A 24,482-nucleotide genomic window follows, 5' to 3' on the forward strand; every position below is an offset into this window, starting at 1 on the left:
AGTCTCAGAATTATAAAGTTTCTCTCGCAATTCTGACTTTTTTCCTCAGTAGTATAAGATATAAAGTCAAATGTGAGAAATTGCGATTACCATTTAATCTGATTGTCAGTCTGACCACTAGACCATCCGCTTCTTGTCTACACTGTAAAAAATTACCGTGATTTTAACGGTAAAAGACTGTAAAATGTTACAGTAAAAACCTGTTAAATGTTTAAAGGTGCACGAAGCGATTTATGCCAAAAGATGTTGACATTTGAAAGCACCAAACAAACACGACAGGACCCGACAGGACCTCGCCCCTATTTTGAAATTTTTAAAAATTTGTTTCTGATATTTTCCTCTTTCTATCTATAGTCGATCTACTAATATCCGTCCTGTACACTCAAATTGAGCGCTCTCTTCTCAGTCATTGCAAGACACGCCCCCTTGCTGCTGATTGGCTGCAAGTTTGTTTTGGGACTTGGTCCGACACTGCGGTCAAAAGTGTTTTTCAAAAATCACTTGGTGCACCTTTAACGGTAAGTGCCACTATATACAGTGAAAAACTGAATTGGACATTACATGTAATTTTACGGTAGTATACCATTTTTGGAAGTGAAAAAGAATCAATCAAATCACCACCTGCTTTTGGTGGTTATCAGTGCATTACAAAGGCACTAAACAGATTTCCACACTTCACTAGGTTTGTATATTAACATTATATCAGTTAATGAAATTATGGTATTGAAATGAAATTTAAGTTAAAACCGTAAAAACCTAAAATGTTGCTACCATATTTTTTACAGTAACATTCTGGCAACCACAGCTGCCGTATTTTTACCGTAAATTTTACAGATTCTTTTTTTTTTTTACAGTGTAGGTTAGCACTTACAGAATAGGCTTTAAAATGTCTGGTTATTTTATGCCAAAAATCTGACTCAGCAAAATTAGGATAACAACAAACTGCTTGGTCATATTTTCAAACACATTAGATCAAAATGTATGAAAGTAGCACAAAAAAGCCTTTTGATTTAATGTGGTTAAATAATCAGTATCAAATAAATGGCTCACGGGTGATTCTTTTTCAAAAATACAAGCATTCTAGACCGAGGAAGAAGGAAGAGTGCAGTAATATGTTAAAGATTACAGGAAAAGCCATAAACGTCTTGTTCGTGTAAGTCATTGACCTGAATCAAAATATGAAAGAGTTTTGTTTTCATGCTGCTAAGAGGACCAACGTGGAGCCGACTGTAAAGTCACGCCCTTAATGTACTAATGCATAAAACCGCAATATAGCATGCAAGAGAAATCTGTCATCACAACACTTGCCCAGAGTAATATATGTTATGGCAAACATAAAAAATAAATCACTTTGCTATTGCATTATGTTTCTATAATTTATACAAAGCTAATAACTTCTTTGCAATAAACGTGTCCACCTCCATTATACTTCAAAGAACTTGACATTGCATTACATTACTAAGCAACTTCGATTGCATATAACCATTTAAAAGATTGGGGTTGATGTTTTTGAAAGAAATCTCTTATGTTCACCAAGGCTGCATTTATTTGATAACGTTAAAACAGTAAAAATTGTGAAATATTACAATTTAAAATCACTTTTATATGTGAAAATGTAATTTATTTCTGTGATGCAGCGCTGTATTTTCAGCATCATTACTCCAGTCTTCAGTCACATGATCCTTCAGAAATCATTATAATATACTGATTTGCTGCCCAAGAAACATTTATTACTATCAGTGTAACTATATCTATATCTTTAATAAATGCAAAGTTCAAAACAACAGCATTTATTTGAAATATAACTTATTTAAATATAACGTCTTTACAGTTACTTTTGATGAATTTATGAATCCTTCATGGATATAAGTATTTAATTTAAAAAAAAACCTCATTAATCTCAAACTTTTGAGCAAAACAAGCTCTGTAAGAGCGCATTCATTTGCTGCGATCTCATCAGTCTGCACTGCTTTATTCCAGCATCATTCCACCGTTACATGTTTTGATGAGGTTTCCTGATGACGCACCGCTGAGATCTTCTGCCTGCATGGGCTTATGATCCACAGCGGTGCTGTTTTCCACCAAACTCCTCGTCTTCTTCAGGAAGGACAGTGATGGTGCTGACCTCTGTTGCCATGTTTTGGTTAGAGATGCTTTGGATTAGGGATGCAAGGGTTCAATAATGTTACAAAAACATTTCCATTCCACAAGCACGTGCGCGGACCGCAGTGCTCTTAACTGGCTTGGCAGTCAGGGACATATTTCCTCTTTCTGATGTCTCTATGGACAGCAGCGAAAGCGTTTTCATCTGCTGCAGCCGATGCTGTACTGAATCAGCTCCACTGCGTTAATCATCTGCTTTGCATTCATCAGTCCACCAAAACTCATTTCCATTTCAGTTTTCCACATTTGTTTCCATCTTGCAATTACCTTAAAATGGCATTTTTAATACTAGTCGTGATCTGTCTTTTTTTACTAGTCAGTTATATAGCTAAATATACAGAATAAAGCCCCAAAGTGCATGGTATGAATCCTAACCAAAGCATAGCAACAATTCAATGCATTTTATTTAGAGGTAAATACATATATATTATACAGTGGTGTGAAAAAGTGTAGGCCCCCTTCCTGATTTATTTGCATGTTCGTCACACTTTAATGTTTCAGATCAAACAAATTTAAATATTAATCAAAGATAACACAAGTAAACACAACATGCAGTTTTTGAATGAAGTTTTTTATTATGAAGGGAAAACTAAATCCAAACCCACATGGCCCTGTGTGAAAAAGTGCTTGCCCCCTAAACCTAATAACTGGTTGGGCCACCCTTAGCAGCAACAACTGCAATCAAGCGTTTGTGATAACTTGCAGTGAGTCGGTTACAGCGCTGTGGAGGAGTTTTGGCCCACTCATCTTGGCAGGATTGTTGTAATTCAGCCACATTGGAGGGTTTTCGAGCAGGAACCGCCTTTTTAAGGTCATGCCACAGCATCTCAATAGGATTCAGGTCAGGACTTTGACTAGGCCACTCCAAAGTCTTCATTTTGTTTTTCTTCAGCCATTCAGAGGTGGATTTGCTGGTGTGTTTTGGATCATTGTCCTGCTGCAGAACCCAAGTTCGCTTCAGCTTGAGGTCACGAACAGATGGCCGGACATTGTTCTTCAGGATTTTTTGGTAGACAGCTGAATTCATGGTTCATTTATCACAGCAAGTCTTCCAGGTCCTGAAGCAGCAGAACAGCCCCAGACCATCACACTACCACCACCATATTTTACTGCTGGTATGATGTTCTTTTTCTGAAATGCTGTGTTACTTTTACGCCAGATGTAATGGGACACACACCTTCCAAAAAGTTCAGCTTTTGTCTCATCAGTCCACAGATTATTTTACATTTACATTTATTCATTTAGCTGACGTTTTTATCCAAAGCGACTTACAATTGCTATACATGTCAGAGGTCGCACGCCTCTGGAGCAACTAGGGGTTAAGTGTCTTGCTCAGGGACACATTGGTGTCTCACAGTGGATTTGAACGCGGGTCTCTCACACCAAAGGCATGTGTCTTATCCACTGCGCCATCACCACCCCAAAAGTCTTTGGGGTGGGTATTTTCCCAAAAGTCTTGGGGATCATCAAGATGTTTTCTGGCCAAACTGAGACGAGTCTTTATGCTCTTTTTGCTCAGCAGCGGTTTTCGTCTTGGATTTCTGCCATGCAGGCCATGTTTGCCCCGTCTCTTTCTTATGGTGGAGTCATGAACACTGACCTTAACTGAGGCAAGTGAGGCCTGCAGTTCTTTAGATGTTGTTGTGGGGTCTTTTGTGGCCTCTTGGATGAGTCATCGCTGTGCTCTTGGGGTAATTTTGGTCGGCCGGCCACTCCTGGGAAGGTTCACTCCTGTTCCATGTTTTCTCCATTTGTGGATAATGGCTCTCACTGTGGTTCGCTGGAGTCCCAAAGCTTTAGAAATGGCTTTATAACCTTGTCCAGACTGATAGATCTGAATTACTTTCTCATTTGTTCCTGAATTTCTTTGGATCTCAACATGATGCGTAGCTTTTGAGGATCTTTTGGTCTACTTCACTTTGTCAGGCAGGCCCTATTTAAATGATTTCTTGATTGTGAACAGATGTGGCAGTAATCAGGCCTGGGTGTGGCTGGAGAAACTGAACTCAGGTGTGATAAACCACAGTTAGGTTTTAATAGGGGAGGGGGGGCAAACACTTTTTCACACAGGGCCATGTGGGTTTGGATTTTGTTTTCCCTTTATAAAAAAAAATATAAAACCCTTCATTTAAAAACTGCATGTTGTGTTTACTTGTGTTATCTTTGATTCATTTTTTAAATTTCTTTGATCTGAAACATGAAAGTGTGACAAACATGCAAAAAAAAAAATTAAAATCAGGAAGGGGGCCAACACTTGTTCACACCACTGTATATTAGTAATATTTACAATTATTTAGATTTATAAGTATGTTTCCGCATTTGTTCCTTTATTTAATTAAAACATATCAAACAACAATTCATTAAAATATTGTTTCAACTTTTAAGTTTACACTGCATTCAAAAATGTAGTAAGCTTTTTTTTTTTGTTTAAGAAATTAATACTTTTATTCAGCAAGGATGCATTTAAATGATCAAAGGTGACAGTAAATACTTTTACATTGTTACAAAAAATATTTTAAGTAAATGCTGTTTTTCTGAACTTTCTACTCATGAAAAAAAGCCTGGAAAAAATCTCAGTGTCCACAAAAATAATAAACAACTCAAAATGGAAAATCAGCTGCATATCAGAATATTTCTGAAGGATCATGTGACACTGAAGACTGGAGTAATGATGCAGAAAATTCAGCTTTTATCACAGAAATAAATTACATTTTAAAACATATATTACAATATAAAACAGTTACTTTAAACAGTAATAATTTTTCACAATATTACAATTTTTACTGTATTTTTGAGCTAATAAATGCAGCTTTGGGAAGCAGGAGAACCTTCTTTCAAACACATGAGAAAAATCTCACCGACCCCAAACTTTGTTTAATGCAAACCCTTTTTAATGTAAGAAGAGTTCATTTGCAAAAACTCAGTTTTTAAAAATATTCAAAAATCATGTTTTTTATTCTGCATTCCAATTAATATCAATCAAACAGCATTTGGGTTGTTTTGATTAAATAATAACAAAACAATACAACAAACAAAAACTTGATTTGTGAAAATAAATAAAAACGGAGTTATCCGTTTTTTCAAATAAACTCTTGGTAAATACCTCCTTGATATTAGTACAGAGATGCTGCAGAACCAGAATGACTAACATCAAGGCGTCCAACACGGGTATGTGACGAGGTCTTTCCCATGGGCCATGGCTAAACTGGCTCTTTCCAAAAGTATTAAAAGGATCAGCTGTCTTGCCGCTCTTTTTTTATGATGGGTGCTTTGAAGATTTTCCTCTTGCCCTGGTCAACTCTGGATTAACTGACTGAACTCTACAATCATGTCCAGCTCATTTCACAGCTCAACAGCAGCGCTGCTCACGGGGGTCCACAGACGGCCTTTATACAGGACAACCGATCACGCTTCTGTTTCAAAAATCAAGGCAAACCGGCTGGACAACCGGCTTTCTTTGAGTCAGGACTTTTCTGATGGAAGACCATCAAGGTATAGCAGGGTGGGTCTCATAAAAACATGTTCAGGGCATCTATCATATTAAAAAAAAGTTGTTTTTGTTGTTTGTTTATTTTCTAACAGTTGCGCGTTTTACCATACTCCTGGATTTCCGTTATCATAATGCATCTGCACTTTATTATTTTATTATTATAGTTATTAAATAACATTTTAAACAGTCTCATATTGTCACGATGCCAGAAATCATAGTCCTTATTAATTACTTATTACTAAAACTTGAGCTTGGTTTTATTAATACTAGTCAAAATTTCTTGTTTTCATTTTCCATGTTGTAATAAAATAACTAAAACGGAAATAAATATAATAAAAACTATATTGACAAATATAGTTTAGATATATAACAATACTTAAAACATTTTTAAAAACTAACAAAAATGATAAAATACAAGCTAATAAAACTGAAAAATACAAAAATGAAAGCTATTACAATATGAAAAAGTAAAAACTAAACTACAAACTCAGTGATACTAAAACAATACTTCCTACAATTAATATTAACTGTCAGGGACCCCTTAAGGAACTGTAAGGTCTGTGGAAATTTTGAAAATTTTCATTCATTTAAAACATTAAATTAATAATAATAAAAAAAATCAACAAATTAAATTAAATTATTTGATGTGCTCATTTCTCCTTGATCTCAAAAATAAATAATCTCTGAAAGCATCAAAAAAAATGGTTTGTACCTTTGTTGTCTTTCTAGAAATTTCTCCTCTCTTTATATTTTAGAAAAGGGTTCCTTCTAAAGTGGATCATGATATTTGGAGGGGGGTTGAATATCGCCTAGAACCCCTGCCTTACACCAACCCCTTTTGTTTTTTAATGATTAGCACATTAATTCAGCATTAACCTCCAAAAACTGGAAAGTGTAAATATGCAAACGGCTGAAAGGAGCAGGCATTAAGCTCAAAGGAGCAGGCATTACAGTGAAGGATCTGCAAATAAAGACTTGACTGTCTGAAAGCACAAGCCCACTACTCAGTCAAGGCTCTGCATTGTTTGAAGCTGATTCAGTTGTCTGTGCTTCAGGGACTTTTATTAGCAAGTGAATCAATTAGCATGTCAATGGGCTTGTTGGAGATCTCCTACACCTTTTTGATGGTTGAAAGTGTGAGTCAGAAGAGCTGAACCTCCTGCGGACAGGCAGAAACACATCAAGACTGAAGACAATCCAGGGGAAGACTCAACAGAACGTAACCGATGCAGATTGTTCAGCTGGTTTTAAAGGGGTTCTGACCACCTCTTTAGGCTTGGAGACCAGGTGAAACCAGCTACTTCCAGCTTAAACCAGCTGGGCTGTAGTTAACAGTAATACTCTTTTCAGAAATTATAAACATTAATGTCATGATGTAATAATGTGCATTAAGCGCAGACCGTTTTGAAGGCATAACACCTAAAAACAAGATAAAGTTGGAAAAATAAGAAAACGGTGAAATGTTAACATTTTTAAATACTGTATTGTTTTGTCTAACTTTGTTTTCATTTTATTTAGGTTCTTTTAATCTATATTTGTCAGTTTACAACCAATTTTTAAATAAAAACCTTTTGCAAACTGAGCCGTTCACACAGTTGCTTTAATAAATAAATCAATTAATTAAAAAAGCATAGATACATCTTTTGTTTTTTGTTCCACAGTCCTACTTCTCGTGTTTATAAACGCATTCAGTGTGAACGCCCCGAAGCCGTCTACACTGCAAACGCACACATTCACAACTGCAGACCTAATCAATAATGTGCTCGACTCTTGCACTGCTCCAGGCCCACAATCTCAAGAGCTGCTGGCACCGTTTTAGCACAGGGTGATAAAGTTAGTAGGAGACACCCCCCTTTAAACTCCAGCCAAATGGCCAAAAAAAGAGGGCAAATTCAAAACAGGAAATCTCAACATCTGTCACCTCCTCCTGCAGGGAGGGAAATGAATTAACAAGAAATCACTCCCAAAATATGCATCTGATTATCAACAGCCAGTTTCAACAAACAAAGCCGATGGCTCTGGTGTAACACTGATTGAACTTGAAGTGCTACAACCAGAAACATGCATCAAAGTCAAGCAAAGGTGCATTACATAAAATGATCTGGATCTGCTCAAGTAATATGACGAAATTCATATAGTAGTAAAGTCTTCAAGACTTTAAAGGCTACTTCAGTTTCAACTTTTTTAGGTTTGAATAAACTTCATGAAAAGCGTGTTGAACAGCAAAAACACTATTTTTGCATTAACTCTTCAAATAAATACTTTCTTTTTTTTTTTTCTCCAAGCACAAAAACTGAAGGAAAGCTCGTAATAAAGGTGGGAAGTGTTACCTGCGCGCGTGAATGCTGTGAGGAGGATGGATAGGAGCAACAGATGAGTTCTGGCTGTAATCCTCAGTATGTGCATCCTTACTGGGAGCGTTCCTCTGATGCAGCTGGGTTTGGGAATCAGTGCCTTTAAACTCTCCAGGTGAGCTTGCGCGTGCGAACAAAGCGCGTCTCAGGTGTGCAGTGAATCAAACTCTTTTTGATGGTTCGTTTGCAAAAGAATAACGCGTCTCATCCCGCTCAATCGAGAGGTGTTCAAGTGTCCCAAAGTCTCCTAATAGAAAAGTGAACGAGTAACTCCAGCTCCTCGTGACGCAGGACGCATCCAGCGAATCCTGATACAGCACAGGCGCAGCTCATTAATATTCATGAGCCTCAATCCACAGGCCCGCTCGATTTGCTGAAAAGCAAATGTTGATTGGCTAATGAATATTAAACAGGTCACGTGTCACGGCAAGAAGGTTACCAGGAATTTCTAGCCATAGTAGGATTAGTGGATTGGGAATGGGATTCGAAACAATACGACACCTAGTGGTGAAATTTTATTCATTTTTTTAATTAAAAGAAAAAAAAAATATTTAGCAAGGATGCATTAATTTAATCGAAATTTATAGTCAAGAGGTTTAGGTTGTTATAACAGATTTTTATTTCAAATAAATGCTGTTGCTTTGAACTTTTTATTAATTAAAGAATCCAGAAAAAATCTTCACAAAACTTTAAGCAGTGCAAGTGTTTTTAACATTAGAAATTAATAAAATCCAATAATAAATAAAAAGACGTTCCATGCTCGTTTTCAACATTTAAAACCTGACCAGACATCTGTCATTTAAAACAGTTAGTCAAAATCTAGTTTTAATAGTTTAGAAAACCTTATAATAAAGGGTTTTGGTGAATATCATATTTGTTATAATTCAGGATTTTATGGAGGATATTCAGAGTTATTTTAAATGATCAAAAATTTCCCAAAAATTAAGATTCAATTCTGACAGCTTGTAATGAGATCTTTATTAAAGTATAGTGGATACTTACATAACATGGATATAAATATAATTTATCACTGGGATGATTGAGAAGTGAACAAATAAACATACTTAAAACTTGAAAGCTTTGATGATATTTGAGTTAAACATAATTAAAAAATAAATAATAATAATGTCTGGATGATCAAGTAAAGCTAAGCTGCTTCAATCCAGTACATGTTCATCTGGAAATATTACCAACAATATAAAAGTTATTCTCATATTTACTTTAGAAACATCAGATTTTACAGCAAAAACAGGCATGAATCTTAATCTGAAGGTGGACGTTTGTAGTTACACTAAAGTCCTTTGATGACGGAAAGCATCGCAGGTTTCAAATATGATTCAGTAGGCAATTTATTATGGGAGAAAGATTATAAAAACTAATGCAACAATACTATTTAAAGGCTGAAATGCATTTATTCTTGAAATTTATTTACATTTTGACAAGATTCAAAAGCAGATCAAATTCGCTATGTGTGGCCCAGAGCACTCACAATGCATCGAGTTACCAAGAGAGTCCAAATAAGAATAAGTGCATTATTCAGACCGTATGGATCAGAAACAACTGCATAAACACGGTGAAATGATTTGATTGGGTAAAGAAGCAACTCTTTGGTCAAAGGAATGCAAATATTAGTGTATATAAAAATGACTTCATATATAAAATACTTATTCTTTTTTAATGGTATATTTATTGTTGATTAGTCCAGATGTCCCATCATTATTCAAGACTCTAAACACAACATAAATAGGTTTGATGGTGCACACCAACCAGCGCTGCATTTATTTTAATGTGAAATGAAGACTAAAATAATCAACATTATCTGTACAGAAGGTTTGGAAAACATAAATATAATACAAGCAGGTTCGATCAGTGTATTCATCCATTTGAGTTGTGTGCAGTCGAGGTCTTCAGGGTCAAAGGTCACCGAGCCATCAGGCAGGATGGCTCTCACAGTCACGTCTCTGCTGATCTCACGTCATCATTTTAGGATCCTAACTGCTGCTTCTCGAATGCACTGCGCTGCTTTCTCCATCTCCTCCAGCGTCTGCTCAACAGTCACGACTACTCTGATGCTGAGGACACACATGCTCAAAAACATCAGCTTCACAGCAAAGCATGCTTTCATACAGGTTTTATAGCTCAGCTAATCACCTTGGCAGTGGAAGAAAACGCTCTTCTTTGTCCAGGTATCGAGCCAAAGTGAGTGCGATCTGTTTGTCCAAACTCTACAGAAATGACCAAAAATAAGAGATTATTTCCAAAGCATTTACTACTCTATACTGGAATTCACAATGTACCTTTAATACATTTCTGATACATTTCTCTACAGAATTTTTTTTTTTTTTTAAACTTTCTATGCTTTTGAAATGACTTTCTTTTTCTGGTTACATAACCAAGGGTTATTAATGTTATAAAATTGGCAATTCCAACTCTAAATTGTGATTGGATGAGCCATGTTTAAATTGTCATAAATGCTGATAGCACATTCTATATTGAATAGTTAAGTTGCTATTTTTACTTGCCACCCAAAAACAGCCTAAAATCAAACTTGATGAAATAATAGTTTATTCTAGTTATTAATAAAAATACATTTAATTATTTATAGAACACTGGAGCATCTTATATTGGTTTTTTATTCTTTGCACTGTGATTATACAGTGGCATGCGAAAGTTTGTGAACCCCTTGCAGAATCTGTGAAAATGTGAATAATTTTAACAAAATAAGAGAGATCATACAAAATGCATGTTATGTTTTATTTAGTACCGTCCTGAGTAAGATATTTTACATAAAATTTGTTTACATATAGTCTACAAGATAAACAAACAGCTGAAATTATTAAAATAACCACATTCAAAAGTTTGGGAACCCTTGGTTCTTAATACTGTGTGTGGTTACCTGGATGATCTACGACTGTTTTTTTGTTTTGTGATGTTGTTCATGAGTCCCTTGTTTGTTCTGAACAGTTAAACTGAGCACTGTTCTTCAGAAAAATCCTCCAGGTCCTGCAGAATCTTCAGTTTTCCAGCATCTTTTGCATATTTGAACCCTTTCCAGCAGTAACTGTATGATTTTGAGATCCATCTTTTCACGCTGAGGATGATTGAGGGACTCAAACACAACAATTAAAAAAGGTTCAAACATTCACTGATGTTCCTGAAGGAAACACGATGCATTAAGAGCCGGGGGTGAAAACTTTTTGAATTTGAAGATCAAGGTAAATTGTACTTCATTTGTCTTCCAGGAAACATGCAATTATCTTCTGTCGGGTCAGAAGGCCAGTACTAAATGGAAAGATATGATATTTCAACAAAATAAGAAAAATCTGGACATCTTCATTCTGTTCAAAAGTTTTCACCCCCGGCTCTTAATGCATCGTGTTTCCTTCAGGAGCATCAGTGAATGTTTGAACCTTTTTTAATTGTTGTGTTTGAGTCCCTCAATCATCCTCAGCGTGAAAAGATGGATCTCAAAATCATACAGTCACTGCTGGAAAGGGTTCAAATATGCAAAAGATGCTGGAAAACTGAAGATTCTGCAGGACCTGGAGGATTTTTCTGAAGAACAGAGCTCAGTTGAACTGTTCAGAACAAACAAGGGACTCATGAACAACCATCACAAAACAAAAAAACAGTCGTAGATCATCCAGGTAACCACACACAGTATTAAGAACCAAGGGTTCCCAAACTTTTGAATGTGGTTATTTTAATAATTTCAGCTATTTTTTTGTCTTGTGGACTATATGTAAACATCTTTTATGTAAAATATCTTACTCAGGACAGTACTAAATAAAAAATAACATGCATTTTGTATGATCTCTCTTATTTTGTTAAAATTATTCACATTTTCACAGATTCTGCAAGGGGTTCACAAACTTTTGCATGCCACTGTAACTATATTGAGCAGGCTGATATATTGAGAAAATCACACCGCCAGATTTTTATAAAAATTTAATTTGGAGGTAATGTTGTGTAGCAATGTTTTCAGCTATTTAAATATTGTGTGCATTTCTTTTTATGCATAGTGACGACAATGCTCTGTAGACAGAAATATCTCTGAAAACCATTTTTCTTCAACTATACACTACCATTTAAAAGCTTGGGGTTGATGAGATTTTTAAAGGTATTGAAAAGTGTTCACAAAGAACATAAATACAGCAATATTGACAAATATAATTTCTTGTGATGCATCCTTGTGGAATTAAAGTATTACTTTTTTTTTTTTAAACTAAAAATTACATAAAAATACAAATCTTACTGAACCCAAACTTTTGGATGGTAGTGTAGCTTCATTTTGGTCTTTAATGTTCACTTTTCATGATCCAGGTTAGGGATGGGCGATATCTTATCGTTTGCGATATACCGGTAAAAATTCTCGCCGCGATAATAACGATAAAACCTAGTTGTTGATATATTTCTGTGTGCGACCGGTCGTGAAACCGAGGATAAATATATCGCTAAACGAGGAGCTTCTTCTACAGTCTGGATTGGTCAGGGCTGTACAATGAATAAATGTCCCGTTACTATAGAAGCACATGTGCGATAAAGTTTCGCATGAGCCTGTTTACAAACCTTTTGTCCAACAAAGAGATTTATTGACATGCTTTATAACATCAGTCAAATGTTTGAAATAACTTACTTTTGTGACTAGACCTGGTTTCAATCCTATGTCGATTAGCTTTGCATTATTATTATACTTTATTCTTATAAAGATACCCTAGATGGCTTGAAAAACACAGATAAATCATAATGTCACAGTCATGTGTTTATTGTCTTCACGTTTGATCAGTTTAAGCGTTTCTATCTTCTTTTTACTCAGCGATAGCTGGATGTCTTTTTCCTGGACCGTCATCAGTTATTACTTCTGTGATGTATGTGCAGTTTCAGCGCGAGGGCGCCCTCTAGCTTCCAGTATGAATGAAACAGACATTACATTACAAATGATCGTAATTGATATAGTTATTGCAATAAATACCAGAAAATATTGTGATATAGTCCTTATCGCCCATCCCTAATCCAGGTAATACCCAATTGATGAAAGTTTTTTGCCCTTCGTTGTCTTTTAGAACTGGTAAATACTTCATATTACGAAAGTATGTTGTTTACGGCAATGTTATTTTCATTATTACATGAGTAACAGATTCAACCAAATGCCATGATAACCACACTAAGACAGCTGATCTGCTGTTGTAACGTACGTAATCGACAATCGCTCGGAGCAGCTTCAGGTCATCTGTTCTGGATCCGGTGCTGTTTTCCAGCTGCAGATGAAGAGCAGGAGCTAAAGGCTCTCCGACCACCTTCAGCCCTGGAGTCCTGCAAAAAACACCACTGAAATCATCACTAATGTCCACAACAAACACAACCAGCCAAGTATACGAGGTCAGGAATGACTTCTAATTCACGGACACAAGATATCTGGCATTTAGATTATTATTATTGCTCATGTAAACTAAGATAACATTGATTTTTCTTTACAGATTGTTGAATTTTTTTGTTTTCATGAAAAAAAAAAGGTGGTAAAATGGACTCGCCCTTGTAGTGCTTTGTGGACGTGTTTGCACTTATGCTCTAACACCCTGAAAATGCCTGTGAGAGAAAATGAAAAAGTACAGCAATTAATGTGATGTTTTGCCTAATACATGCTCTACACAAGAAAGTGAATATATGTAGTTTAATTCAACTCAATTTCAGTGCTGTTGCATTCAAAAGTGAACACAAGGACTACTATTTGCTTAACTTAATGCGACTAATAATAAAAGTAATGCTAGCCTAGCAAATACGGTTAAAAATAATGTCCATTTTCTATATGAAAGTATGTTTTGAGTGTCGCTGCAAAAGGTTTGGATCAGCTGACTATCAGAGGGTCTCTTTAAAGTCCAGCCAGTTCAGTTAGCGGAAACAGAAAACAAATGCTCAGTCGTGTTATATTACAGGAGGAAAACACTCATATTCCACGTGTATATATGAGGAGGCAGATTTAGCAAATGAAAAAGGTAATAATATACTAAATTACTGGAAAAAATAAAATAATGCATTTGTTTTTGTTAATGTAAGTGTTGTTACCTGGATCTTCCTCCATGATGTTGAGGGCTTCAATAGCAGCAGAGGCCAGCATGGGTGGAAGAGACGCTGAGAAACAGTAACCCTGACCTGACAGACGCTGACAACATGACAAAACACATTCATATTCAATTACCAACTCACACTGTAAGATACTGATGTTCATTTCTGAGTACAATAACTATGGGAAATCTTCTTTAGAAGGCAAGCAGTGAAGGATCCTTCTGGATTTGTGATTTTCATAAAGGCTATATAACACATATTTAAACAAAGCTTGGTGGGCCACAATGATTTGTACATGAGAAGTTTGGATACAGTGGTTCCTGGTGGAAAAAATATGCAAGCCACTGAATAAAAAACAACTGTAACTTTAAATCTCACAATTCTGACCTTTTTATTGGGAATTGCAAGTTATTACACAATTCTGACTTTTCTTCTAAAATTTGCAAGATATAAAGATTCAGTTGTGTGTTATGAAGTCAGAATTTTATAATTTTTTTTCTAAATTTTTCAAGAATTTTTAGATAAACAGTCGCAATTACCTTTTTAATTAAAAAACAAAAAGTGGAGATGGGCTTCCATAAAAAAAAAAAAAAAAAAAAAAACTTGGAGAATGATATAAAGTGATTATAGTAACAATACCACATTCATCAAGGTCAGCGATATCCATTTGAATAACATCATAAACCAATGGAACACTTTGAAACGTATCTTTGGCGGAAAAAATAATTAGCACAAATTGTCAAATCTTCACCAAAATTTGGAATTCTTATCAAGGGGCATTTTTCAAAGTAATTAATGTCAATACCAAACAAGAAACAAGAACATTAATCCACTGGCATATTACAAATATTTCTTTACAATAAGGAATTTAAATGTTTTTATTTTAATGTTATATTGATATTCAACTGAAGTTAATCTTGTAATTGCTGCAGCCTGCTGCTATGCTTATTATGCATTTCAACTTTGATTTTCGTACGTTTTCTAGAGCAACCGTTTTCTCATCAGTGAAAGCGACTGCAAACGCTGCACGAGCTGCTCAGATTACTGACGCTCCATATGCATTTAAACAGAGCGTGTGGATTCACTTCCTTCACATCATTAAAGGGAAGAATGGATCTGACACGATCCGTGTGATTCGCAAGAGAAGTTATATGAAAGTCAAACAGGCACGGAAAATAATAAATCTCTCGTCACAGCACTTAGTGTATCAAAACTCATATGTAGAGAGGATGGCATAATCCATAATGTGTCATATCAGAGGATTCCTGTCGATTAGCAACCCTTAGATAGTCTAAAGAAACTGACAGGGTTACTGATGCAAGAGCTTCGGCTTTTCTAGGGATCTGGATCACATTTCAGCCACTATAGGTCACATGAGGATAATTGTGCTCTTAGGTCCAGATTTAAAAATGCATATGTATATAATTACAGTTATATCTTCAGAATATAGAAACCATATGCATAGAAATATACATCAAAGAAAACTTATTTTGATCATTTAAACAATAACCAGAAAGAAAAACCTTTTGAGAGTATGTAAAATACACACTAATAAAATCCTTTGCTTACTGAATACAAAGTCAAACCCGACATCAAATATTAAGATATTTCAGATTATTTGCTGTAAACACATCCTCTATTTACAGATGGACATACAGTGAGTCAAAATGACTGTCTGTGGAAAAATGAACCGCGAGCCACAGATGATGTAAATAAAAATTAGGATTTCTGCTTTCTGGCTTCCATTCAAAGTCGGATGTAGGATATGCAATATCTCTGACTTCAGATCATAAAGTTGCTCAAGATACGTCAAGCTGATGACGCATAAAGACAGGACACTGCCATTAGCTTTGCAGTCTTTCTGAGTTGAATGGATCGCTATAGTAGACTGAATATACCTTTAATAAAGTATGCACAATGGTGCAGATCAGTTATTGCTGTTTTGTAGTCATACCTGATGATCAATAACGAACGATCGTCCACAGCAGAACCCTCCGATGGACGCCAGTGCGTTCTCCATGTTGGCACTGATGAGGTCAATATCATCAATCTGAAATGAAAGGTCCCATATTGTCAAAACTGAAATTTCCTGGCTTTTTTCATGAGGTCTAGGGGCTATGTAACAGTCAGTCCACAGTAAAATGCACACAGCCTGCATAAAGTAGCTGTGCTTTTTCACGAGCCCTTGTGACTTCCGTAAACATGTGACGTCCGAACTACTCAGTCACCGCCCCGAGCACCGCCCACCGTCCCATCCATCCTCCAGCCACAATTAATCACGACAATGTATATACAATTACAAATGATTATAAACCGTCAGTTTGTTGTTTTACACACATGCACACAGACTTTATTTCATACACGATATAGTCGTGAGATGCAAGAAATCTTCAGACACGCCCATAACAACAAAAGACAATACTTTATTGAACCGTTTCTAAACCGCTGTAAACGCGAGCATTTTTGACGATCGTTTCTGTCCAGTCCACTTGTTTTATCGCAGCTGTCATTGGTTTTTTGTCTTGCAGTGGCAGCAGGTATGTGATAAAATTTCTAATTTGAGGCTGTATTTCATTGAATCTGGCACCCGACATCACAACAAGATGATATTTTAAGCTCCTTATGCAGCCGCCTCCAGTTCTACCTTTGTTTTGCTTCCAGCTAGCGCGGTGACGTAATTGTGACGTCGGCCCTAACTAGTTACCTGTGGTTGGCCTAGCTGTGCGTCACTCAGAAAACAACAGGCCAATCAAAAGAGAGGCTCATGAATATTAATTAGACAGGCCAAAATCGACCTGTTCTTAGCAGAGCTCCTGAAAGCAGAGCTATAAAAATATAATGAGATGGTTTTTGGTACTTATACCACAAATATATATTCTTAAGGACATCAAAACCTAAAATAAAACTCCAGAAAGGTGTACAATATGGGACTTTTAAAACACACATGCAGTTTTTGCCGAATCATTATTTTACACCTGAGTTCCTGAAACGGTAGAGAAGATTATATTACGTACGTTGACCCCAAAATGCTCCGTGACTCCTCTTCCGTGTTCTCCAAGCACTCCGAAAGACATGCTCTCCTCCAGAAAGATTCGCACTTTATATTTGTACTTCAGTTTCACCTGGAAAAGAAGACGCAGCCATTAAAACATGAGTCTATGTGGAAGTCATAACCAGTGCAATATTGCAATAGCAGCACTTCAGACATAAACATAAATTATACTGTTCTGACTGTTTTTAATGTGTTCTTGGTGGATGAGATGTAGGTCTATGTAAGTTTCCATTCTCAAAAAGATGGAAATTATATCCTTTAGAAAAGTAATAACACCTGTTTTACAATTTGAGGCATCAATTATCTCCGTAGGACAAAAGTGCGGAAATGTAACATTTAGGGTTAGCTGTTCGTTCAAATCCCGTTAAACTTACACACAATAATATGATTTTTCAAAGTTAAAACAATATTATCGAAACAAAAACCCACAAATATGATTGAAGCCTGTTTTACAAGAAAATAGCATTCAATCTTTCTCTTTTCACTTTTAAAGGGACACTTCACCCAAAAATGGAAATTCTGTCACTGTTTACTCATCCTTATGTCGTTCCAAACCCATTCGTTCATCTTTAAACTCTCATTTCATCTAAAACTGTTCATCATATAAAGTGATCGTGTCTCTTCAGAAGACATAGATTAAACAGGTCAGTTCATATGGATTTATTTAAATCTCTTAACGAGTGTTTTGAAGTTTTGGGTGAATAGATTTTTAACGAAGGAACAGAAATCTCTCAGATTTCATAAAAAAAAAAAAAATCTTCATTTGTGTTTCAAAGATGAACAAAAGTATAACGGGTTTGGAATGACACGAGGGTGACAGGACTTTAATTTTGGGGTGAACTATCCCTTTAATTCAATGTTTCTTTGAAATTATTTGTAAAATATACTCTCAATTTGTGAGTTAAACTTGTTTCAAAGTAAATCTTTTTAGTATAGTATTAGTGATGCTTTCCTTAGCAAACACCACAGAGTCAGATGACACAAACAGTGCTTTTTTTCCTCATATTTTGTTGTTTCAGCTTTATTCAGCTTTTCTGTGACCCTGGACCACAAAACCAGTCATAAGGGTCAATATTTTGAGTTGATTTATACATCATCTGAAAGCTGAATAAATCATATTTCCATTGATGTATGGTTTGGACAATATTTGGCTGAATATTTGAAAATCTGGAATCTGAGGGAGCAAAAAAATCTAAATATTGAGAAAATCTCCTTTAAAGTTGTTCAAATGAAGTCCTTATCAATGCATATTAATAATCAAAAATGAAGTTTTGATATATTTACGGTAAGAAATGTACAAAATATCCTCATGATTTTTGGCATAAAAGAAAAATCAATAATTTTGACCCATACAATGTATTGTTGGCTATTACTACAAACATACCCCAGCGACTGAAGACTGCTTTTGTGCTCCAAGGTCACATCTAATGATAAAGCGAAAAAATTATTTGTGATAACTTGAAAGCATTTTTAAAAGCTTACCAGTTCCGGTAGTGGACAGAGATCTGCAGTGTTGATATAGAGTCCCTCAACGACGATGAACCGCCGGATTACTTTCGCCTTACGTGGATTCTAAAGAAACACACAGAAATAATAAGAACGCATGAACAAGCGTGTAAACCTGTATAGTGAAACATCAGATAAACAGCTGCTGTGCAACAGCTCTACTTGTTCTGTTGTGCTCAGTGAATGCTTGTCGCTGCTAAAGTCTTTTGAGTGGTTGTTAGCGTGGATAGATCATGTCAATCTTACTGCACATTATTCATCTGTGCATGCTTTACTAAAGAAGTAAAGTTTTTGTATTCTTGCATCAAAAAGGAACAATTTTCTCTACTTCAAAAACATTTCTGTTGACAAAAAGGCCACATGGACAGAGAAAAATACTATAACTGATAAAGTCACTTTTCACTGCAGTCAAATCTGCGATGCTTTATTTTAATGTGCTGTTGTTGCAGTGTACACAAATAAGTACTGAGTAATATTAATTAACAAAATATACTAAATACAGGGTTAGGGTTTGTTGTTTGCAATTGTACATAATTTATTGACTATATATAAGTAAATGTAACATGTAAGAAGGACACTGTAAAATTAATGCTACCTTAAAATCAAGTCTGTATTATTTACTTTAATATTTATACACTATGCTTCTATGGAGGGCCAAATTACTCAAAATTAAATGTTGAAATATATAAATAAATCATTAAATAATAAATATTTATTTATGCATTTCTTTATGTCTTTAATTATGCATTTGACGATTTATTTTTATATTTCAACATTGATTTAATTTTGACTGAATTGGCCTTCCATGTTTCACCAGGAAATATGCATCAACTACATGTTGTTTGTGAATTTCTCTTCAGTGTCAGCTGGTCAAATCCTCCTCACCTTCTGGTCTTCAATCTCCTGCTCCTTCAGAAGGCGCTCAAGATCCTCCATATCGTTGTGTTTGAAGTATTTGACGAAGCTGCGTGAAGCCTGCAGGCCTTTCTGAATGGAGAAACACGCTGCCTCGTCGCTGAGAAAACAAGAGAGACGAACAGATCAGGACGCTTTATCATCTCAGGACGTCCCGGGTGAGGAGGCAGTCCTCTGTGGAAACGGATCTTACACAAAGATGATGTCTCCTCTCTTGGAGTACGCTGGAATAGCGCTGGCGATGGTGGCGAAGCCATACGAGTAGATAATGGCCTCCTCTGTTCTCATGAACCTCGCCAATCGCTCCTCTAACTCCAGATGAACATCTGTGGAATATTTCAGTGTGTAAACTGACGCAGCAACACGAGACAGACAAATACTTGAGATGATAAATCTACCAACCGAAGGTCCCGTAGAAGCCTCTCGGCCCACACGTTCCCACACCATACTTTTTTAGCGACGACAAAGCCTTCAACTGAAAACAAATGAGGCTCTGTGGATTAATGCTTTTGTTAAGGTACAGAGAGATTTTAATCAGGAACAGAATTTCATAATGGACTTTAATCACCTTTGACATGCCTCATTGAGTTAATCACAATTGTCATCATTTACTTCGCTTAATGCATGTTTCACATCACATTGTTCTTGACTCAAAGTGTACGCTATTCCAATAAAACATATGTTTTCAATGTTTATAACGTCACAACACAGCAGTAAAAATAGGGAAAACTACTGTGAAAGCCATTTCATGTTGTCTTAAAGGTATATGTGGTATGTAGCAGTGCCGAGTTTATATTTCTATTTAGGCTTTTATCCAAATGCATAGTTGATATACTCCCGGGGAACTGAACCCACAACCTTGGCATTGCTCGAGCCAGGCTTAGTGGCAATAACTAAAACGTTAAGCTGGTTTGGAAACAGAACAATTATTACATTTTGTTCAAAGGTTATGGTGATAATAGAGACAACTGAGATTTAATGTTACCTTGAGAAGTCTGAGTTCAACAGAAGAGAATGAATTTGATTCTCTGTCATTATATTAGTTGAACATTTTAAAACAAAACAAAACATTTATTTATTAGTGCTATCAAATGTCGTACCTATATCGTGTATGTTTACTGTGTTTATTATGTATAAATACACACAGTTTATATTTTGAAAATATTAATATATTAATATTATAGATGTTAATATATTTATAAATTTATATCCTTATATTTTATATTATATATATAAATATTTACTATATAAACAGAACATATTTTTATTAAATATATACATGCATGTGTTTGTATTTATATATACATAATACATATACACAGTAAACACTCATATATTATGTAAACAAAAACTTTTAGTTTTGGTTGCAATTAATCATTTGATAGCACTATTATTTATCTACCATTCATAGTTTTTCTTTTTTTGAAAGAAAGATTTTACTTTAAACAAAGATGCATTCAATTGATCAAAATTGACGGGACAAGCATTTAAATTGTAAGAAAAGATTGTAAATTCTATTGTTTTGTTTTTTTTCTATTTTTTTTAATAATTAGAAACACTGAAAATAATTAGAAATATTTCTTGAGCAGCAAATCAGCATATTAAGCCCGGTACACACCAAGCCGACGGTCGGCCGACTAGGTTTTCTCAGTGTGTTCTGTGACGTCGGCTGAAGTTGGTCCTCATCGGCTTTTTTCGGCCGATTCGACATGTTGAATCGGCGTCGGAGCTCGTCGGTCCGTCGGGCCATCTGATCATTCTGATTGGCTGTTCAGCTGGTGAACCAGTGCATGAGAAAAGCTCAGAACAGACGTGCTACTTGGCCGTCGTGTGTCGAGCGTGGGCTTGGTGTGTCAGGGCAACTCTGGACCCAGACCCCGCAGTCTGCTCTCGTCGCCACTAGTTCGTCGGCGTCGGCTTGGTGTGTACCGGGCTTTAGACTGATTTCTGAAGGATCATGTGACACTGAAGACTGGAGTAATGACGCTGAAAATTCAGCGCTGCGTCACAGAAATAAATTACATTATAACATAGATTTACATTAAAAAAAGCTATTTTAAATTGTAAAAATATTTCACAATTTTACAGTTTTTAATCACATAAATACAGCCTTGGTAAATATTTAAAAAACTCGTACAGCTGGTAAGTGTAAGTGCCATTTAAATTAGACCTTTCAAATGAAATCCGCCACTGATATTTTTATTCATCAAGCTGTTTTTAGCATTAAAGAGCAAACTGCACATTACAATCAGGAGCAGCTGTGATGTACGTAAATGCGACGAATGGAAAAGCGCTCATAATGCTACAAACCTTTACGCGCTCATTGTCGAGCAGACCCAGGAAGTTAAACGAGGCAAAGTTAATGCACTCTTTCCCATTTACAATGATTTTGTGGCTTGGAGGCCTGTAAAAGAAAAACACGGCCTTCAGTCAGCATGGTTTCCACAGCACACAGCCATTATTATACCATACGCAGCAGACAGAGCTGTGATGGATTCAAATGAGAGGTTTATTCAGGACTTGCTAATGGTACACAAGACGTACCCCGTGACCACATCATAATTAAGGGAAGGATGGTCTTTTGACACGGGAGGAACCAGCGGCTCAGGCTGCCACTCCTCAATCAACTCCTCCTTCTCCTGAAATACACAGCAATAAAGGACACTTTACAGGGTTATACTAGGCAACTGCATTACTGAACATGAGCTACCAATGAAAAATATTATTCATCTTATTTAGTGTTGATTTCAACATCTACCAATACATTATTTTAATCAAAAGTTGGATCTGTTCATATTATTTAATCAAAATCACTGACAATCAACAGTATTTTTCTTACATTAGAAAAGACTAATAAATACCGTCACAAATGTATTGCTCGTTGTTGGTCAGTTTTAGTTAATGCATTAACTACTGTTAACTAATGGGACCTTAAGTTGTGAATGAGTTGTGTTCTTTTATCCTAAAAATCATTAGGATATTAAGTAAAGATCATGTTCCATGTACATTTCCTACCGTAAATATATCAAAACTTAATTTCTGATTAATAATATGCATTGCTAAGAACTTCATTTGGACAACTTTAAAGATGATTTTCAAATAGTTGTATCAAATATTGTCCTATCATAACAAATCAATGGAAAGATTATTTATGTAAATCTCAAAATTGACGCTTAAGACTGGTTTTGTGGTCCTGGGTCACAAATGCGTAGTGTTTTATTAATGAGAATGAAAAAAGTTCAGTTTGTTGCTTTACTTGGATACAAAATATGCAGAATATGACACATATTTCAGCATTCAGATGTCTGCGGTCAGTAAGACTAAGAAAGTAATATGTTTATTTAGAAAGGATGGATTGAATTGATTAAAAGTGAGAGTATATATACTCGTAGTGCTACAAAAGATTTCTATTTCAAATAAATGTTGTTCTTTTATACTTTTTATTCATCAAAGAATCCTGAAAAACATGCGTCACCTTTCCACAAAAATATGAAGCAGCACATTTTGAGCACTGATAATAATAATAATAAGTTTCATGAGCAGTAAATCAGCATATTAGACTGATTTCTGAAGGATCATGCGACACTGAAGACTGGAGTAATGATGCTGGAAATACAGTGCATCATGTTATATTATAAAACAGTAATATATTACTGTTTTACTATACTTCTGACCAAATAAATGGAGCAGAAGAGACTTTAAAAAACATTACAAAATTATTCAGACCCCCAAACGTTTGAACAGCGGTATACAATAAGGTTGCTTGAATCACCAAACACACAAACTTATAAACAAGTGATATGCAATCACCTTTTCTGTGAGGTCCGATCTCTCCTGAAGTTTATATGTTTTGGAAAACAGCAGTCTGATAATCCATAAAATGAGGATACCTTCTAAAATCAAATGATATGCTGGTGCCTAGAGGAGAAAATAACAAGAGTATTACATCACAAACTGCATCAGCTCAATAAACGAACATCAATGTTTTAACTGGACATTTGTAACATTTATATTAGTGCTGTCAAATGATTAATCGCATCCAAAATAAAGGTTTTTGTTTATATATGTGTGTGCTCTGTGCATATCTATTATGTATATATAAATACACACATACAGTATATAGTTTGAAAATATTTAATATTTTTATAATAAATATATACACATAACATCTTTCTGAAATATATACATGTATGTGTGTGTATTTATATATACATAATTATGTAATATGACAGCACTAATATAAAGCCCTAGTGTGTGTGAATCTGCTCTTTTTAAGAGGTTGATCATCTTGTTTACTGTCTCGTATTATAATGGTGTTACAGCAGTTGTTTCACATACTTTGCAGTAAGCTGAGTATTGTAACACTGTTAGATCACTGAAAGGAAAGTGTGTTGTGGCTTATTGATTTATTTCTCGTATAAATCTTTGTTGACAGTTTAATCACTCATCCTAACACACAAAGAGAAAATAAATGGAGTTACAGCATTAAGAATAAACAGCACACAGCCCAAAAAAACTATTTCATCCATTTATATCGAAATATTAATACAGCTGTAGTTACTACAATGACTTGGAATCGGCCACAGAATGAAACACGGATCTTGAAAGCTTGAGCTACAGTTTTAAGGAGAGCTCTAATAATCATCACGGTTTCACAATAACAGTAACAGAGTGTAGTATTGTGAGGTTAATGCAGTAAATGCTCATTAATGAGTTATTACTGTTCACTTCCTGGAGTTACATTAGCAGAGAATACTTACGATTATATGTGAAACACTCACACAGCCCGGTGCTGTTTAAATGAATGAACTTGACAAAACATGTCGATATTTCGACTAACTGAAAAATCAAAAAAACAAAAGAAGAAAGTTGTAGTTACCTCGTAAAAAGCTTGCACCATCTCTACCAGCACCCACTGTTGCCCCGACGCCATTTTGAC

At 35.5% G+C, this 24,482-nt stretch overlaps 2 protein-coding genes across 4 annotated transcripts in view; both read right to left on the reverse strand.

Annotated features, from left to right (window-relative positions):
• LOC306864184 (tyrosine-protein kinase transmembrane receptor ROR2-like) overlaps positions 1 to 8,317 on the reverse strand; it is an 89,056-nt gene extending 80,739 nt beyond the window's left edge. Inside the window, exon 1 of the mRNA XM_079407961.1 lies at positions 7,984 to 8,317. Coding sequence (XP_079264087.1) covers positions 7,984 to 8,059 — 76 coding nt within the window. The 5' untranslated portion in view covers positions 8,060 to 8,317. The remainder of the gene's footprint in view (positions 1 to 7,983) is intronic.
• A 645-nt stretch (positions 8,318 to 8,962) lies between these two features.
• Positions 8,963 to 24,482, reverse strand: LOC306864185 (serine palmitoyltransferase 1-like). 3 transcript variants are annotated; one of them, XM_079407962.1, is made up of 15 exons: positions 24,423 to 24,482; positions 23,354 to 23,461; positions 22,088 to 22,182; positions 21,854 to 21,947; positions 19,946 to 20,018; positions 19,737 to 19,869; positions 19,514 to 19,643; positions 18,605 to 18,694; positions 17,085 to 17,192; positions 16,025 to 16,120; positions 14,071 to 14,167; positions 13,539 to 13,593; positions 13,203 to 13,320; positions 10,159 to 10,232; positions 8,963 to 10,079 (listed from the first exon to the last, which is right to left on the reverse strand). In XM_079407962.1, the coding sequence occupies exons 1-15, from the start codon at positions 24,474 to 24,476 to the stop codon at positions 9,986 to 9,988; spliced, it is 1,419 nt and encodes a 472-aa protein (XP_079264088.1). In that variant the 5' UTR covers positions 24,477 to 24,482; the 3' UTR covers positions 8,963 to 9,985. The 3 variants fall into 3 exon arrangements, 1 of the variants encoding a protein (XP_079264088.1); XR_013783755.1 differs by having other exon boundaries at positions 8,965 to 10,079; positions 18,507 to 18,694; XR_013783754.1 differs by lacking the exon at positions 13,539 to 13,593 and having other exon boundaries at positions 8,965 to 10,079.

Source organism: Barbus barbus (genome assembly GCF_936440315.1).
Source record: "Barbus barbus genome assembly, chromosome: 45".
In the NCBI taxonomy this organism is placed as follows: Eukaryota; Metazoa; Chordata; class Actinopteri; order Cypriniformes; family Cyprinidae; genus Barbus; species Barbus barbus.

What these genes read in the sequence shown, in the direction of transcription:
- LOC306864185 (XM_079407962.1), bottom strand. Translation starts at nt 24,476, where the DNA reads ATGGCGTCGGGGCAACAGTGGGTGCTGGTAGAGATGGTGCAAGCTTTT. An exon ending in GTCCACAAAGCACTACAAGG is followed by an intron (nt 13,321 to 13,538) that starts GCGAGTCCATTT and finishes TGTTTTTTGCAG; the next exon opens with GACTCCAGGGCTGAAGGTGG. An exon ending in TCCGAGCGATTGTCGATTAC is followed by an intron (nt 10,233 to 13,202) that starts GTACGTTACAAC and finishes TCATTTCTGTAG; the next exon opens with AGTTTGGACAAACAGATCGC.